The 20,103-nt window shown below is 31.9% G+C and overlaps 1 protein-coding gene across 1 annotated transcript in view; it reads right to left on the bottom strand.

Annotated features, from left to right (window-relative positions):
- Positions 1 to 20,103, bottom strand: part of LOC129225957 (structural maintenance of chromosomes protein 2-like) — an 82,859-nt gene that overhangs the window by 48,572 nt on the left and 14,184 nt on the right. The window contains exons 5-7 of the mRNA XM_054860517.1: positions 16,795 to 16,932; positions 11,653 to 11,793; positions 4,100 to 4,249 (exon numbers count right to left, since the gene is read on the bottom strand). Of these exons, the coding sequence (XP_054716492.1) occupies positions 4,100 to 4,249; positions 11,653 to 11,793; positions 16,795 to 16,932 (429 nt within the window). The remainder of the gene's footprint in view (positions 1 to 4,099; positions 4,250 to 11,652; positions 11,794 to 16,794; positions 16,933 to 20,103) is intronic.

Genomic DNA, 20,103 nt, shown 5'->3' with positions numbered 1-20,103 from the left:
ATACGCATTGCCCACTTGATCTGTATAAGAAATGGATCCTTTCTTGAAAATGTATGAATGAATAATTATTACTATTAATATATTTCAGTATTGTTTCAAGCAATTTTAGCAAAATGCCAGGCCCATATAAAGGAAACTATACTTTACTACTCTTTAACAATGTACTGAGTCAGAGTCTTGAGATTTTCAGTCTGATTTTTAGTTGCCACGTACAATCGAAATATACGGTTTGCAAATGTAAGTCATCTGGAGTGGGGAAGTTTTCCCAGGTTCCTTGAAGATAAATCTAGTGAGCAAGTCCCACTTGATATAGTTACACACATATCCAATACATATTTGTGATCGGAACTTTTGTCCTGTATATTCTCAAAAAGAAGGTTATTTTTAATAGGTAAGGAAGTAACCACAGGAAGATTAGAACAGGTTTCCAGCTCTTGACCTATTTTGTCTTTAAATTCGTTTGATTCTTTTGTTTTACCATCTAATAATCCATTAGGCTTCTATTCCTGTTGTCTCAAAGAAGTTCTTGACCAAATGTAATTTATTCTGGAAACGAAAATGTCATATATATTTCACTTACAGAAAGATCTTTTCCAGCCGCACTTTTTAGGCAGTGTCTAATAAAACAGTAGCATTTCCTTTGCATCTTTGTAAGTAGGTAGTAAAACTTCATTGAAATCGCTAAAGAATCCAAAAATAGGACCTTCTGACGTTTTGTCTCATCTGCACTTGTTTAGACTGAGCCATTGCAACTCACAACAATGAAGTATCTTACCAACTAACGAAATTTTACGTTACTCACTAACTCAACTCGACAAAGAAATTGACACTTGATCTGAGCTTGGCCCCACTCACACAAATTACTGCTGACCAGCCCCGCCCCATTTAAACATCCGCTGCTGCAATGACTCAAGCTCCCAGATGCCAGTGCATTCGGCAAAAAGTGCATTTTTGCGAAACTTACTTTGCTCTTGCGGCACATGAAGACATAATCCGAACAATAAAAAAAAAGTTATTGTGCGACCTGTTGAGTATAAAAATTGCTTTTCGGCAGAATTTGAAGCATAAAGATAAATTTGAAATTTTATTTCAAAAATTTAAAATGTCGCAAAAATTGCAATTTTGCCAAAGTTTATGCTCTTTGCCGCACCTCAAGACGTGCTTCAATATTTTTCATATTTTTATTTACATCTTGTTTGCATGAAAAGGCAATTTTTCCGCACTACAGCAAATTGAAAATCAAAAACTTTTTTTTTCGTTCCACCCTAATGCGCATGTGTGTAGGACGTGGATGCAACTTGGAGAAGGCTTTCGCTAGAGGTGCCGCATCGTGAGGAGCCCGTCAACCGTGATAGTGCGGAGGGTGGCGGTGGGAAAAATCAAAAGAACGCCAAAAACAGTCAAGTGAGAACAATAAGCAATCGTGATTGCTCAAAAAATACTCAAACAATCACGGAGTCACAAAAAATGCCAAGAGTATGAATGGTAAGTGTCCAATTTTATTGGAGAACAGCGTCCTGTCGGTGGTTACAATATTCAGCAATTTTCCCGGACAGCACATCTAGTGTGGCCACAGTACAATCTAATCTAAATTCTTACATTGAACGGAAGAACCACACAATTGGTAGCTTTGACACTATACGTTTTTCAGGTCCAGGACAGTGCAAAACTTTTTGAACTTGGCAAAACGAGAAGCTTATTTTTTGCATATTTTAATTCTTTTACATCTGGCTCTATTGATCAAGTAGCACAGGACCTATGGTCAGGCAGGGGCGCAACCAGAAAATATTTTTAGGGGGGGGGGCACAATTTTTTTTCACAACACTCTATCAGCGTTCTCTCTCTTTGTCTTTACATCAATATATATTTATTATTATTACTAATATTATTTAGTAAAATTTCTTAAAATTGTATGGGTTTTGCAATTTATTCAAAAACTGTTGCAAAAACATTAATTGTTCTTATGCCAGAATTGAACTCACGTTAAGAATAAACTTTAAAGTACTTGAAACACAGAAGGAGCTACGATCTTGAAATCACTGACGTTTCAAATGAGTTCCTAACTACAGAAAAAATAAATGCCAAAAAGGAGAGAGGGGGAAGTTTTAAATGACATCTCGTCATCCCTGCTTACTTTGGAACCACTTCGTTTTCTCAAAGCGCATTCATCTTCGTTCGAATAAAAAAAAGAGTATTTTTGAAAATTGTTCAAATTACCGTTCTGAGGGGAGGGGGGCACGGGCCCTCCCTCTGGCTACGCCCCTGTGCTCAGGGGAGGGGGGCATGTGCTTACAATATGTTTACATATGCAATTACTGTATGATTCAAAACTAGTTTCCACTTTTGGAGGAAGGTTAGAAGTTAGACCTTTAAACTCAGCTTAGGCATTGATGATCGCTGTATGAAAAAGGTCTTACAAATCTATCTCTAGTCAAGCACCACTTCACTAACCAACTTCACAATCCTTTATAAACCTTAGTGTAATATGGGGACGGTCTCAGAATTACTGTAAAAGCTTTAACTGCCAAGTATCAAAAACTGATTTAAGCAACAACCAAAAGCATTTAATGGATATTATAAGTGAAATACAGATAGGAAAATGTGACCCTGATCTCACTGTCAAAAACCCAGAACCTTTAAACCATTGACATTTATTAACATAGTGCTAGTTGAGTCCTACAACTGTGTATTTTTCAAACAGAACTGCTAATAAGATGAAGATATTTGTATGCTAAGCCTTAAAAATATGAATTAGTGTGGTTAGGTATAATACTAAAACCTTACATAATGCATGGAAGTTATTAAAAGTTTACAAGATATTTTCCGGATGACCTACTAAACATTGTAGATCCATTGTTGCAGAGAAATGAATAATTTGGCTATCCTGATAACTTGTGATTAGCCATGACAGTCAACATATAAAGGAGTTAGCATACGAATAAATAAAACAAGAATTAAACAATCAGGAAACATCTTTTTAGCTACAATAAGAGATTTTTTTGACACTATTACACTTTGAAGCTTTGAATTAAAAGATTTGACTGACCGGTCAATATGTTTAGTTCTTCTTCCTTTAATGATGTAAAAAACAAAAGACAGATTGGAATTTTTAGAAGTTGTACAATTACCAAACTTTGCAATCTTAAAGCTCCCATATTACACTCAGGAAAGGATTTTGAAACTGGTCAGTAAATTGGCAGAAAATGTATCTGGAGAAGATGCAATTAATGGGTTAGTAAGAACATCTTGATACCTGGGATCATTAAAACTGAGTCACAAATCTAACTTCAAATTTTGATCCAAAAACTTGTTTAAAATATGTAACTATTCTAAATGTATTTTGAAAATCACACAGTAATTGTAAATATATAAACATATTTTAAACAATAAATTACTCCTGTCAAAAAACATCCTGTTTGACTGGATAAATTGGAAAGGTAGGGAGGAACACTAAGTACAGGCAACTCCTCGTGAATTCTGAGCTTTTTGTGTAATAAAATGCAATTGTTTTACCAGCAAAGGGCTTCACAGTGCACAATTATTGCGAAAAATGCAAAGTTGAGAGTATAAGAGAAAAAATACAGCAAGGTCCGGAAAAAGTTTAAAAAGTCAAATTTTGACCGACTTCAATAAATTTTACGGGTTATGCGTGAATTAAAAACTGGAAAAAAATTTGAAGATGCATGAAAAGAGTACTAAAGGAAGCAATTAAGTGGTATTACAAATATTTTTAACATTAATGTTTTTATAATTTTTTAAAAAATTTGATCATTTTCATCCTTTTTTTTTACTTTGAGGCTCATGCGCGATCTGAAGACAAACATTTATTTTTTAAACCACTTTTCCCATATTTGGGATGCCAAGACTGACATAATCCATTTATCGGCCCACTCTAACGTACATTTATACACTCTAGCAATGAATTGGTGCCAGAATGCACATAAACACCATTTTGGTTCTGCCCCCTCCCCCCTCCCTTTTAAAGAAAAATAAATTCCTCTTTCCAATAAAACTGAACTGAGTTGCAAACAGAGTGAATGTCATAGTTTGGGTGCAAAAAAGCAGCATGATGCACTTCTAATTAGTTTATCAACATTACTTCTTTAAGATTCCTAATCAGCTCAGTTTTTCGCTTCTCTTCTTCCTTCAATGCAGTTTGAGTACTTTTATATTTAGCTTCAATTTGAACTTCTTTCAGTTCAATTGGCTTCAGTTCACTTTCTAATGCAGCTAACTTCTGACCTCCTTCCTAAAGATTACAATAATAATTAAAAAATAAGAAAAAAACATACATATAACATTCTGCTTCAACATTTAACAGTGATAACAACTAACATAAATGTATATTTTAAAATAATATCTTTCCATGTTTACTTTAATTATTTTGAAAATAAATGAATAATTTGAAGAAAAAGTTTCATTCATTTGTTTAAAATTTTCCTTAAAAACCAAGCATTTATTATTGATTATTATAAATAACTTAATAATTAACAAAACAATGTTCGATATATAAACAATAGCTTGATTGATAAATTAAGTAAGTTTATGTAAAGCAGCAGCTGTTGAAATAACTTTCAAACTGCAAACACAAGCTATTTAATGTTCTTAAAATATTCAATCAAAATTATTTCAATTTTCAATATGAATTAAAAGTTTGTAGAAGGAAACGATTCTGAAATATAAGATAAAATTATTTCTTGAAAATAAACAACGTATTTATTCATTAACAAACTGTGATCCAAAATAGTTTATTTCTGCACTTCATAGCCGATTTTATGATTCAAAATTTTGTGAGGGTCATATTACTTTTTCAGAATGCCACTGGTGTTTTGCTGGAGAGGCCTGCTCACATGTTAGTTTTCTCGGGATTTGCAAAGGATGAGATCCTTTGTAACCCACGATTGTTTTTAGATTTTTTAGAGATTTTTGGATTCATGAGGATTGACTAGCCCTGCTAGACAATTCTGAGATAAGTAAAAAAAAAAGCTTCAAAATATAAAATACTTGATAAATCCAAAATTCTAACATGTATTGGGCTATTTTTACATGCAAGTAAACAAAAACCATGATAGATATAAAGTGTCTTTTCTTTGATGAGAAACAAGCAAACAACTGTTGAATAATGTAAGAAAAGTAAGAAATAACAATGTCAAAAAGTACAAATTGCAGATTACTGCAGACAAGTTGTTTTAGCGTTACAAGGAACGCCTTTTTCAATGCAAAAAGCAATGAGCTTATGGATGAAAAGACATCCGCTTTGTCCGATGTCTTTTGATGTCTCTGTCGGATGTTAAAATGGAAAACAAAATAAGTAGATTTAAGGGGGTATTCTAGTCTAGAGGCTTAATTTTAAGGTGATTTTACAGGCGCAATAGAAAAAATAAACAGTTAATTTCACTATCAATTTTTATCAGTTTTTTATTAATATTTTAAAAGTATAAGAATGCATAATAGTTGAAAAAAAAAAATTCAAAATTGTAGTTGGAGGAGGCTGGCAAAGTGGGGACTCAAAAAAAAAGGGGGGGGGGGGTCTCCTGGTTGACATGATTCCAATCCTCCAGATGATCTGAAACTTAAAGTCAAGGTTAATACTTACAAAACAAGGATGTAGAATTGCCTGGATGTAGCCAAATTGAAAAAAAAAATTTCACAAAATGGCTTCTTTTTGAAAAAAAAAAATTCATTTTTTGGCTCCTTTTTTTGAACTTGGGTATTTTTTTAAAAATGGGTCATTCCACATCAAATCAACACAATTTTTGACAAAATTTTACCTCACCCTCTCAGATTTTGATGAAATTTGGTACAGAGGTAGTGTTAATGTAGACATAATAAAATATAATTTTTTTTTAAAAAAATATTAAACGGTTTTGAAGATACAGCGCTGTAAAGCTACCAAAAAGGGGTCAAAAAACGTGAAAGAACCAATTTTCAAAATGACCTAGAATATTTTCTAATTAAGATAAAGAGTTGTGGCAAGTTTCATCTGACAGCACTTTTAATGACCTTTTCAATGATATACAACATGGTTAGGTTTAAAAAAAATTTATTTTAATTAAATTTGAATTAAAATTTAAAATTTAAATTTCTCAAAATGCGCGTCCTCAATTTTTTTCAAATTTTTTTAAAAAAATGGTTATACACTACTCAAATGGCTGTAGAAGTTTCAAGATGGGCTTACAATGGGTTCATGTTGAAAAAAATATTTGAATAAACCGCTGCTGGATCTACATCACAATTACACCGTATAATATAGCATGGTTTTAGAACCAGAAAATATTTATTAAAGGGATGAAACTAATTTGGTTTTACTTGCTAGTTAAATGTCAAGTAGCTGATTCTAAGGGTTTTTGCAGTCCATTTAATTGTATTTTTTTATTTATTTACTTGTCAGGTTCTTCATTTTGATACTCAATGTAAATTACACCAAGAAACAGCAAAAACCACATCCATTTTCATATAAGTTGGTTAATCTTCCTATTTCAGGAATATCACTCCGCTCCAACCTTCCCTAAATGGCAGGACTGCCTGTTGAAACATACTTGAACTGGTAAACGTGGGTAAAAGTTTGTCAGTCGCATAACCTCAAATTTTAAATCTATCATTACTTCATTTTTTAAAATAAATGAATGTAAGAAATTTAGACAATAAATATTTTGTTCTAAGTATTTTTTATGCTTTTAAATTTTTTTAAATATAAATAAACCTTATGAAATGTAATGAAATTAATTTTGAGGCATGCTTGCTTATTATTTAAAAAAATATATATACAACTGATTAAAACCAAGTTATCAATTATTTGAATGGTTAACTTGCTAGATTTAAAAAAAAGGGGGGGGGGAGTGTGTGAGCTATTTGGTAGTCATTAAGATGACCTCACATAGTTGAGAAAGAAAGATGAAAAAAGTAATAAATTTAGTTACCAGATCTCCATAAGGTTTCATTAGGCATAACCAAGCAAGAAGGAATAGAACTTTGTTTATATTAAGCTACATCTGGCATATGTAGGTCTGACATATGGGCTTCATTATAATGCCATGTCTGGATAGATTTTGTATATCACCACAGTTCCTTGTTTTAAGCTCAGTGTCAATTCTGATCAGCCTCAAGTCAGATGTGTGTTTTATTGGAGTGTGTTAAAGAGATAGGGAATATATTGAGTTTTTGTTGTGACTGCAGTATTATAGTGAATACAAGGAAATTTTAGTTTAAAATTCTTATTATTTTTAAATTCTTATTATTTTGTACATACCAAATTTAATATATTTAGTAATCACAAAAGTTGTTTAAGTATTAAGTTTTTGTAAATATAGGGTAAAATGTAAATATTATGTAAAATTTAAGATATGGCTGATCAAAGATACTTGACTGCACAGTGTTTTAATCCATTTAAAAAGGATAATCACTGCGTTAGAGACAAAAAGAAATTACGTGAAGTTGCAGGCTGGATGACAGAATACTTGAGTGGAGTTCCAGAAAATGGTAAAATTTGCCATACTTGCAGAAAAGAATTGTCTCTTTTAAGGAAAAATGAAGACTCAGGCCAGCATATTGAAGACAGTGGATGTTCTGAAAGTTGTGATCCAAATTTTGCCCCTAAGTCAGAAATTGTTGAAACCTTAAATGTGTCTTTACAAGAATTGGGAGAGTCTCCGATTGATAAAAGGAAATCAGAAAACAAAGGTTATTCAGCAAATAAGATGAAAAAGATTAGTACTGCATTAAAATGCAAACTGTTTACTAATATTGAAACATCTTCTGAGAGTGAGCCTGAAACAGCTGAAGAAACACTTTTAAATAATTTGAAAACTAAATTCACAAATTCTTCTTCTAATGTTAACAAATTGATGATACTTACCTGCCTGCCTGAGTCATGGAGTATACGAAAAATTATGCAGGAATTCAATGCTCCTAATTACATGGTAAGAAAATCAAAAAAACTCTTACAAGATAAAGGTATTCTGGCCAGCCCGAATCAAAAACCAGGGAAAAGTCTTCCTCCTAAAGTTGCAGATAATATAAGAGCTTTCTATGAAAGTGATGAAATTAGTAGAATATTACCAGGAATGAAAGATTGTATATCTATTCGCACCGAAAATGGGGATAAAGCAAAAATATCCAAACGGTTGATTCTCTGTAATTTGATGGAGGCGTATAGATCTTATGAAGATAAATATCCCAACTTTAAGATAAGTTTCTCCAAATTTGCTGAACTAAGGCCGAAAAATTGTGTACTTGCTGGCCAGAGTGGAACTCACACGGTTTGTGTATGCACCACCCATCAAAACGTAAAGCTGATGATTGAAAATGCAAAACTTGATTTGTTAACTGATGGTAAGCTGAAGACTTATAAACATTGCATAGCTAAAATTATATGTAATCCTGCATCGATAGAATGTTATTTGGGAAAATGCTCTTTTTGTCCAGGAACTAAAGAAATCAAAGATATGCTGGAATATTCGTTTGATGAAAACATGATAGAAAAAATAACTTTTCGTCAATGGATATCAGTTGATCGTTGCAACCTGGAAACTATAGAGAAATCTGCAACAGACTTCACAGATTTATTTTGTGAAAAGCTTTTTGCTCTTGCTCGGCATGATTTTATTGCAAAGCAGCAAAGTTCATTTTTGAATGAAATTAAGAGTAAATTAGTAGATGCAGAATTTATAGTAATGTGCGACTTTTCTGAAAACTATAAATTTGTCCTACAAGATGAAGCTCAAAGTTACCACTGGGCAAGTGAACAAACCACAATTCACCCATTCATAATTTATTATATTAGTGCAGGAAAACTTGAACACATTAGTTTAGTTGTTATAACTGAATGTTTGGAACATAATACAGTGGCAGTGTATTGCTTTCAGAAAAAGCTGATTGATTTTCTAAAAGGAAAATTTGATGACAAGATTAGGAAGATTTTTTACTTTTCAGACGGTTCAGCAGCTCAGTACAAAAACAAGAAGAACTTTACCAACCTGTGTTTCCACAAAGAGGATTTTAATATAGAAGCTGAGTGGCACTTTTCAGCCACTGCACATGGTAAGGGACCATGTGATGGTATTGGTGGTACAGTAAAGAGGTTAGCAGCAAAGGCAAGTCTACAGAGACCTTATGATAATCAAATTACAACACCAGTACAATTGTATGAATGGGCTGTACAAAATGTTCCATCTGTCAATTTCGTTTATGTCACTCCAAATGAATACATGAACACTGAAAAATTCCTTGTAAATCGTTTCAATAAGTCAATAACCATTAAAGGAACACAGAAGTTACATGGATTTATTCCCTTAGCGTCTAGTACATCAAAAGTCAAAGTCAAAACATTTTCTCATTCAGCAGAATTTGTTATTGAGAGAGTAAGTTCTTCAGAAGATAGGCTCAAACTTTCAGAAATACAAGGTTATGTATGTGTAATATATGAACATAACTGGTGGCTTGCATATGTGCTTGAGAAAAATGAAGATACTGATGAAGTCCAAGTAACTTTCCTTCATCCAGCAGGACCTTCATCTTCTTTTTCTTTTCCAGCACAGCCAGATACACTATGGGTATCAGTCACTCAAATATTATGTAAAGTAAACCCAATGACTCCAACAGGTAGAGCATACACACTGCCAGAAATTGAAACTCTACAAGTTATTGAAATATTCAAAACTTTCAAGTAAAGGTATGCTCTGGTAATAATTATATTTAAAATTAATACAAAATAAATTATTTGCTAGAAAAATAATTACAATAGGTTTTATTAATTTGTTCCTTCTATTTCTTAGAGCTTAAAGCATGTTATCTAATACCTATTTTGTGCTATCACTGCTTTATTCAATGATTTATTTTAATATGAAACACTTATAAGCCCACTTTCAAATTTATTCAGACATTTTAGTCAGCACTGAATAAACATTTATAATAATTTATTTATTTTTTATGCATAAATATTTTATTAAAACTAAAACCAAGTTATATTATATGTTATAATTGTGTTGTAGATCCAACAGTTGTTTATTCAATGATTTTTTTAAACATGAACCCATTATAAGCCCATCCTGAAACTTCTACAGCCATTTGAGTAGTGTATAAGCATTTTTTTTAAAAAATTTGAAAAAAATTGAAGACGCGCATTTTGAGAAATTTAAATTTTAAAATTTAATTCAAATTTAACTAAAATATTTTTTTCTTCGACCTAATCATGTTGCATATCATTGAAAAGGTCATTAAAAATGCTTTCAAATGAAACTTGTTTCAACTCTCTATCTTAATTAGAAAAGATTCTAGGTCATTTTGAAAATTGGTTCTTTCACGTTTTTCGACCCCTTTTTGGTAGCTTTACAGCGCTGTATCTTCAAAACCGTTTAATATTTTTCAAAAAAAAATTTATATTTTATTATGTCTACATAAAGACAAACTCTGTACCAAATTTCATCAAAATCTGAGAGGGTGAGGTCTGATCACTGTGTTGATTTGACATGGAATGACCCAAATAATAAAAATCAAAAATTTCAAAACTCCAATGTGGGGACAATTTTGATAGTACTAAAAAAGTCAGTACCAAATTTCAAGTAAATCGGTGTATTAGAACTTGAGATAGCTTGTCAACCGTATCAGAAAAACTAGTTTCGAGAAAAACGCTTTTAAAGTTTGCAGTCTCATTTCAGCAAAAGAGTTTATTTCAACAAAATTAACTGTAACTCCAAAAATAATTTGAATTTCCATCAATACTCTTAGGAACTTATTCTTAAAGGTCTAAACTCCGAGAATATGAAGGGAAAAAAATAGATTGTTTTGAATTTCTAGACTAGAATACCCCCTTAAGGTAGATTGTGTTCAAATGCCTTTTAACTTTTAAGATGATTGAAAATTTTTCAAGATGCAAAAGGATTAAAATTTCAAAAACTGCATACAATTTTGGCCAAAGCACGAGCTCAAAGTTGACATGCTTCTAAAATCAGTCAACTCCTTCCTAACAATAAATGTAATATCGGATTTTCAAAAAAAAAAAAAAAAAAAAAAAGGTTTCCAAAATAATCTGATCTTTCTGACAAAAATTGGATATTTGAATCAATTCGTACTAAATATAATAAGTGCATAACAAAAAAAATCAGAGAAATTTCGCGAGAAACGGGGAAAAATTATTTTTTACAAGTCAATTTGAAACATGTGTACTTCAAGGAAAAAAAATCAGAAAATTCTAGGACTAAAGGTACATTTTTCTTTTCAAGGTTTTCGAGCAATTAAAAATAAAACTTAACTTCAATCAGTTTACGAGGTTTTAAGGTTTTTTTGAAAGCATATGATACATGAATATGCATAATGATATAGGCAGGGAGACAATAAGTCTTATTTAATTGCACAATGAATTTGCAAAATTTAAAACCAGTGTTTTTTTCTTGATTATGAAGAATTTATTTTTCAGTGTAACGTATTTTTTAAAGCATTTTTTGCAATAATTCATGATGCTGAAGCAAAATTTCAATGAAATAAAAGCTTCAATGAGGCACATTCAAAAACCTCATTCAAAGTACAGTGCAATATAATTATAACGATTAAAATAACAGAAAAATAAAACTGATAACCAAGAACAACTATCAATACAAAATAAATACATTTCTAGAACAGTGAACAGTTTTGATTGTTTAACAACTGAAACATTACCATGCTCATCTTTTGTTCAATGTCCTTCATTTTAGAATCACATTCCTCAATACTCTTTTTCATTTCTTTAATTGAAGTTTTGAGATTATTGAAATTTTCCTGAAGTTTATTTTCTTCTTCAGCTGATTTTGCAATAATTTCCTAAAGAAAGCATAAAAAATAGTTAATATAGCAAAAAAATTTTAATAGCAGTTATTGAACATTGATCATATTCAACTACATATCTCTTATATCTGTATTATTAATAACATCACTGTTTAACTGAAAGTTAAATACACATAATCTTGAGAAAAAATAAGAGTGACAGTATGTATGCAGAAGTGCCCCCCCCCCCCTAGAATTAACGGATTATGCTTTGAAAACTTAAAAAAAATAGCTCTTATGCAACAGATACAGCTTAAAGTTAGACAGAAGTTCAAAGTCAACCTCCTAAGAATCCTTGCACACAGCCCTCAACATTAACAACCTTGAATAAAAATATAACTACCTAATCCTAGCCCACATACAGATTTAAAAATAAAATCTGGAACAAAAACAGTACAGTCCTCCCTCGTTACTTTGCACTTCACTACATCGCGGTTTCTTCTATCTTTTTTTTTCTTTCAAATACAGTAATTAGCCTTTTTCACACACTCGTGTAAACTTTTCCTACAAAAGAATAACAAAGTATGTCTTTTAAGTAAGGTAAGCTCTTCTGAAGGGTTGTAGTTGTACTAGTTGAGGGAGTGGAGACATAAAATCGCCGAAGAAAGTGTAGGGAATCGGCAACTCATGTTGACCATTAAACACTAACTGGAAAGTATAAATAAATGTATAATTACTAGGGGCAGGGACGTAACTAGAGGGGGGCAGACGGGGCTCGTGCCCCGGGCGCCAGATTTTAGGGGCGCTAAACTGACTAAGTAAAGGCTCAAATAAATTTTTGTGAAAAAAAGGAAAATTTATTAAAAGTCCAAAAAAGAAAAAATTTTAGAGCACTATTTCGACACTATTGTCGATAATGTATTCGGCGGTATGCCATATTTCAGGGCCAAGTCCTTTTTCTTAACGGTAGGATTATTCTCTACATCTTTAATTAAATCGACCTTTTCTTCAATAGTTAAAATTTTTAGCTTTCTCTTACTCATTTTTCAAAACGCTGAGCATGCAATCATTTACTAAATGCTATGAGTGCTAAAAAGCTGAGATCAGCGAAGCTTCAAGTGAGCAGTTCCAAGTTCAATTGGTGGGTCACTAACTGGTTTAGCCCTCACCCAGGGGGTATTACACGTGCTCTCTTTCTTGCTAATCCCTTATCAACGTCTGGTCTATCTCCCTTTTGTACTCGTTCTAACAGAGCCACTGAAAAGAACTTATCGAAGCGTGAACAAGCAACGCGTGAACGAGTGCATTTTAGCTCTTTCTCTCGTCAAAAGAGGTGGCGACCTGTCAATTACGCCCCCGTCTTCAAAGCCCTAACAAAAGGGAGCAGGTGGTGAAAATAGCAGAATTTTCTCCGTCATTTTACGGTCAAGTTGGTTTCGCTACTGATAATCAGGACAATAAATGTTAAGAGATGTCTGTCTCAAACTTCGAGATAAGCGGAGTGAACTTCGAGTTAACGAAAAAAACCCCATTAAGAACATTAGCAGAAGTTTGGGACCATCCAAAAACTTCGACATAAGCGGAAATTCGAGTTCAGCGAAGTCGAGATATCGAGAGTCGACTGTATTTCCTTAGAGTGACTAGTACTTGTTATATCTTCTTTAAAGAACCTTCCTCTCGGAGGAAGAATATAGGAGCAAAGATATGGGAAGTACACACCAATGCAAAACAGCAAAAATGGTCAAACGTTGTTTTTCTACAATTAAACGTCATAAAGTTGCCAACATGATGTCTTCATCTCATTTACAATAACGAGACCTTGTACTACCCCGCTGGCCGAAGGGAAAACCGTTATACTGTTTCCTTGGTCTAGTTTAGTTTACATTTTTTCTCATTCTTGGAGAAAAATCTCGCACTATAATGATGGAGATTCAATTAAAAGTGCAAGAGGCTGCCGATTTTGCTTTAGAAAATACTAAGGTTTTTTAAAGGTAAATTGCGCTAAAATGAGAAATTTTAGACTTAAGTTTCGATATATTTTTGCCACCCATACAATATTTTAGATATGCTTGTATCATCTACTTCAATTAATGTGTTAGAAATCAACTATTTTTTACACCTCTTATTTTGTTTTGTTACTTTTAATTTATATTTATCTTTACAGTAGCAACCTCGTTTATCTGGCTACCGTTTATCCAGATCTCTGGCTTATCCGGATCAAATTTGTAGAGTTAAAATATATATTCACTAAAATGATACTTCTAAATTAATGATAGTAAGAACGAAACTGTAAATGTGCCAAATATTGGCTTATTTTAATTAAATACACAACTGCTAAAAAAAGGTCGTGCAATAAATTATAGTCATCTAATAAACAACGTGACGTATTTGGAGTGTCAGTCTGACACACTTGCAGCTGAACTATAAATGATAAAGTATTTGCTAGTAACAATCCTATGTAATTTTGTTACAAAGCATCGTTTTTCGCTGCTAATAAAGTCTTCTTATTTGTGAATTAATTACTGCTTATTATTCGTATTATCCGAATTTTCGTTTATTCAAATTGCCTTTTATCCAATTTTGTCCAGATGAATAAGGTTGTACTGTAAATGGAAAAAACCTGAAAACATATAATGTTAGTACGTTTAAGATTTGTGTTTTTTAAGAAAGGTTAATAGAAAGAGTTTTGATATCAAGCACATTAGGTATCTGTTTTTCTATTAAATGTTTTTCAGATATGTACTATATACCAGAGGTGGGGATGTGCGTATTTTATAAAAAATAGCTCGCTATAATTAATATTTAACTATACAGATTGCGATAATTTAAAATGTGTTGCATATAAAATTATCAAACTAATGTTCAAACTTGATAATCTGTTCGTTTCGAGCTATTGTAAATTGTCGGCTTAAAGTCAATGTATTAAGTAGAAGTAATATTCAATTAATTTCACGTGAGAAAGTGGCGCGAGTTTCATTGTTGAAACACGCGTGTCACTCTATCATCGGCTATTATTTATAGGAGGGTTATTGCGACATGTTGTTGAACACTGTTATTTTTCTTGTGAATTTCTTCATAGTAGTATAGTAAAAAGATTTAAAAATAAATAATTGAAAACATTTCTGTTTTATTGTTTTCATTTGAAGTGGTCATTTTAAATACGTATCTCGATATATTTAAAACAAAATAACGTCGAAGAAATTGCCTGTATCGGGCCTGCGTCCAGGAGTAGACCTCAGAACACCCTACAGCCTTCAAATTTTGTACAAAATTACTTCGAGCGCTGAGGATTTGCACTTGTCGGTTGTTTAATTTAAATTTCGAATTAACTTTTTTTTTTGTTTTGTAATTAATTTTTTAAGCCAAAATTTCACATAAATTGCCTATTAAACTGATGAAAGATTTCTCACATTCCTTAATATTTCATGTTTCAAAAAAAAATTTCGGCATCAAATAAAGCTTGCAACAATTTTAGCAATAAATTAGAAAGTAGTTTTAGAGTTTCAGTTTTAGCGAAAAATCCTAGGCTCAGTCCGGAGCTAAAGAGCAAAATATATTACTCGAGTCCACGAATTTAAACGCAGTTTTTCAAACGTACAAAACTGCGGTTTTGTAATGCTCGGGAGCTCCTTTAGCACCTATAGCTCTGCAAGTTGGTGCAAGTTAGTTTCGAACGCGGAAAAATGCTCATCAAAGCGATTTTTTTTTTAAAAATATGTTTTATCTCGGTTATGTATATTTATTTCTATCAAATTATTTTTATACTTTCAGGTAGGAGTGGTCATTGTGTTCTAAAAATGAGCTCTTCACTTAAATTCTATTTTCAATGGGAGGGAGAGGGAATTTTTACTTTAGTTGAAACGGAACGTCACTGATTCTTTCTGACAGACGATTTAAATCTACACGAATCAAATAAGGTTGCGAAGCAACGTTTGGGGGTTGGTAAGCGTCAGCGAGCAGGGGGTAGAGTCACCTGGTAAAAATAAAAATGTATACAACAAGTTGTTAATTATTCTCTTGTGGAAATACAAAATATTTTTCCTTGAAGAACTTCGTATGTAAAACAATAAATAAAATATTTAATGATTTTTACTCCCTATCGAAAATTTAAAAAATGCAATACAATGATAAAACTGCATTAAAACTTATAATGACGTAAAAGTTGTATTTATAGGCTTATCAACGTATGCGGTCTCCTTTATCACTGCCTAATTTAAATTTATATTTTTGAAATAAAAATTCAAAGATGTTTTTTTATGAGGAAGGGGGGGGGGGCGCCGAAATGAGGTCTTGATGCCCATGTTCGAAAATGACCTAGTTATGTCCCTGACTAGGGGATGAATACATCTGTAAATGATGTTTAACAATGTACTACTACCTTTTTAAGTTGTATACGTAACACCCTTAATGAGGATAAATGAAGAGGACAAAAGGGGGCACTTACGGTCACTAACTGGCAATTAATTCATCATCAAACAAGTTGAGCTATTTTCATAGATTAGTAGTACTTTGGAAGCACTGCATGTGTGTGGGTATTTTATTTCTCAATAATTAACAATGTGATATCTATTATGTCTAATATCATTTATTCCTATTTCGTGCAATATATTAAGAAATACAAATGTAATGGTGGCTATGGGTGATGCGCTGTTTCATGTCTATAAGGAGCTCTATGTTAAAAATCTATTTAAATTGTGATAAGTAAGTTTTATGCACGACTAATTAGGAAAATATTCGGTTTATAAATACAGAATCCTTCTTTGTGGAAATTCAGTTGTCACGGTAAAGTCCGGAATGAATTAATTGTTATAAACGAGGGTTGACTGTAATTTTCAAATAAAAATAGAAGTTATTGGGAGTAAAATTTACCAACTTTGCCATGTAAAATCAGTTTTCATGTGTCCCGTTTTGGATCACATGGAAAAGTGGATCCCTACTTTTAATTTACACATTATGGAGAAAATAAATTGTGTACATTATTTATTAAAACTCAAATTAACTTTTCAGCAAGCGCTAGAACACTAGAAAAATTAACTGAAAAACAGAGAAAACAGCTACCTCAGTCTGAGTATAATCCCAGGCAATGAATATTTTGCTTAATTTTTCATGCTCCCTCACGACTCTGGTATACTCAGTATACTCTTTCCTCTCTTCTTTCAGTCTTTCCAGTTGAGGACAAATATGTTCAGTAAGCATCTGCAACAAAATTAAAAATCAAAATTTCTAGTATTAAATTTTAAAACATGCATACAATATTAACACAAAATACTCTACATGCAATACCATATCAACTGCATTAAATGATTTACTACTTGTTCAGCAGTGTGCAAAGCTAGCTGCATCATTAATTTGTACAATTTTGTTTATAAACAAGCAACGATAAAATTAAAAATTTTAGAAACACCTGACTGAGTTGTAACTGTAGAACCAAGAGGGAAAATTGAAAATCCTTTTAAAAGCCTTATATTATTAAAAATCAAGGTCAATTATTTTATTTGCTATTAAATAGAAACTGGCAACACATAAAAATTTTAAATCATTGCGTTTTATTTCCTTGTCGGCCAACAATGAATTTGTTTATCAATCGCGTGAATAAAGGCTTAGCCGTTATTAAAATCTGCATTAAAAAACGTTATAATTGGAATTCTATGAAACATGGAAGTTCCAAACACTTTCTATCAGATGCGGAAAAAAATTCGCTTTAGTTTGGTATCAAATTTTCAAATTTTTAACTTTGTTTTCACTGCAACAATTGCGAAAAGCCTTTTAGAGGTTTTTAATTAATATTTTCGTCAATTAATGTCATCCAAAGAAGCAACCTAGCTAAGAACACTCTCGATCAACTCTCCTTTCGAATTTTTTTTTTTTCAAAATCGGTCCATCCGTTTAGGCGCTAAAGTACCACAGACAGATACACAAACACACAGATACACAGACAAGTCAAACTTTATAACTCCCTTCGTGTGTCGGGCGTTGATGAATAAAAATGTATTGAGAAGCGTTGACACTTTTCAGTGGCGCAACATTAATTTTATGAAAGTAATTTCGTGATTAATGTGCAACCTTTCAAGAATGTTGATGCTTTTTCATGATAGTGTTTTTCAAGTACTAAAATTTCATTTGCAATAGTATAAGTTTTTAAGTTGAATTTTACCGAAATATATTACAACTAAAAGCTCTTTAGGGCCATAGCAACAAATATAATCTGATGTTTCAAATTATAATAAAAACATAAAGAAAAAAAAGAAGAAAATAAATTCAGGCATTAGCTTATATTAAAAAAATAAATGAATAAAATAGATTTTCTTAGTTTACTTCGAAATTTTAATATTTCCCATACAATTTTGAATGGTGAAATAAATTTCTCACAACTTTTTGTATGTAACACATTGTAATTGGCTGCAACAGTTTTGTTTAATTCTGATTCTGCTGAGAGCAAATAAAGCTTAAGTTTATCAAAAACATACACACTAGGTATTGAATAATAATAGTTCAAAGGTTTAAATAAAGTTTTTGTTTCTGAAAAAACGCTACTCCTAAATTGTAATCAATTGAAGCACAGAGAGCAGTTCTACATACACATTAAAATGTAAGAACAGTTAATATACAAAAGGCAGAGATTTGCAGCAGCGCTATAGAATAACAAAATACATTACTTAACTATTTGCTGACAATTAAAGTATTTTTTCCTTTCTATTTTGTTCACACTGAGTTATACATTAACATATTGCTAGTGATTGTTTAGATAAATGAGTCATCTGAAGGATATATTAGACCTGCAAGAGGCGTAAAACCATGCATCCCTTTTGAAATTCACCTCTGAAGCCATTTACTTCAACTTTTACTAAATTAATTACGAAAAAAGGAATACTTATAGCAAAATCACTCCTTGAAGAACATTCAATATGCATATCTCCTAATCTATAGAATAGAAATCAAGTCTAGACAGGGGTGGACACGGAAAATTTTGTAAGAAGGGGTCAAGTTTCAATCGCCAGTGTTTTCCTCCTCCGTAAACAAGAAGTTCTGTCTAGAACTAGACGAGCCTACTTTCCCGTATACCCATACTACTTTCTAGTACCTGATCAATATTCTCAAAAATAGCTAAAATTGCAAATTTTTTCAAACATATTTTTAAAATACTTTAAGCTGATTTCTAGGAATAAAATATTCCTCACTCATCTAAAAAAAATTAGATACGTAAAAAATAAATAAATAAATAAAAGAAATAAGCAGCAACTTTTAAACAAAGCAGCTAATACACTTTTTTCCATTAAAAAAATCTTTAACAGCTTTCAAAACGAAAAAACAATAATTAAAATTAATAAGCTCATTAAAATAAATACATCATATCAAAGAAAAAAAATCGTTTCTTTTTCCCCTGTTGCCAAAAACAATTTTTTAAATGAATTAGTGCACTTACCAAAATAAATGAAAACAATAAAATGTCAACTTAAAAAAATAATTTTCATTGTCAAAAAAAAAAAAAAACGTCTGCGCATATCTTCATGTAGAAACATAAATGACTTCGAGTTTATTCGCCGAAAACTGAATACCTAAATTAAAACTTTAGCGTAAAAATACAAACAAGTCACATCAATAATAATTATTTCACAGTCAAAACCATAGCTGCGGAGTCAGAATCAATCTCATTTTGGAGTAAAGGAGTCAGAGTCAAATATCTAAGAATCGGAGTCAGTCATCTGTCCTCCGTGTATAAATTTTTGCCAAAGCTACAAAGTCAGAGACGAAGTCAGGGAGTCGGAGTCGGATTAATTGTTGGGCACAGGAGTCGGAGTCGGAATCAGGTGCCCCTAATTCTCGGAGTAAAAGTTTGGAGTCAAGAGCTATTTTCAACAAAATTTGTTTGAAGTAAATCCGCCTTCAAGTACGGAATCTACATTGACTTTCAGTTTCCCCGTAGGCGCTAATGTTAAGGGATTTGAACTGTTCAAAATTGAACGGAAAATTGTTCAAATCAAAAAGATATTTCATATACAAGTTTTTCATCAAACGCTTTTTCCTACAAAGTTTGTTTGAAGCAAATTCTCCTCACAGTTCGGAATTGCCTTGAATTTCCCCGTAGGCACTAATGTTAAGTTTTATTGAACTGTTCAAAATTGAAAAAAAAATAGTTCAAATCAAAAAGTGAAATATGGGAATAAGGCGTCCTCGCCGAGATCTTTTGAACAAAAAAAAGTTTATTCGAATCGGACTATACATTCAAAAGTTATTGGGAGGGGGGGGGGTGGACAGACAGACAGACATTTTCCCCCATCTCAATACACTACTTTCCATTTTTTAATTTTTCGATATTTATTTAATTATTTTTGACTTTTTTTTTGTTTTTTGCGATATTTTTAAGAT

The sequence above is a fragment of the Uloborus diversus genome, chromosome 1, assembly GCF_026930045.1.
Source record: "Uloborus diversus isolate 005 chromosome 1, Udiv.v.3.1, whole genome shotgun sequence".
Lineage (NCBI taxonomy): Eukaryota > Metazoa > Arthropoda > Arachnida > Araneae > Uloboridae > Uloborus > Uloborus diversus.
Note: the sequence above shows the minus strand (reverse complement) of the source record. Positions and strands in the feature narration are given on the sequence as shown.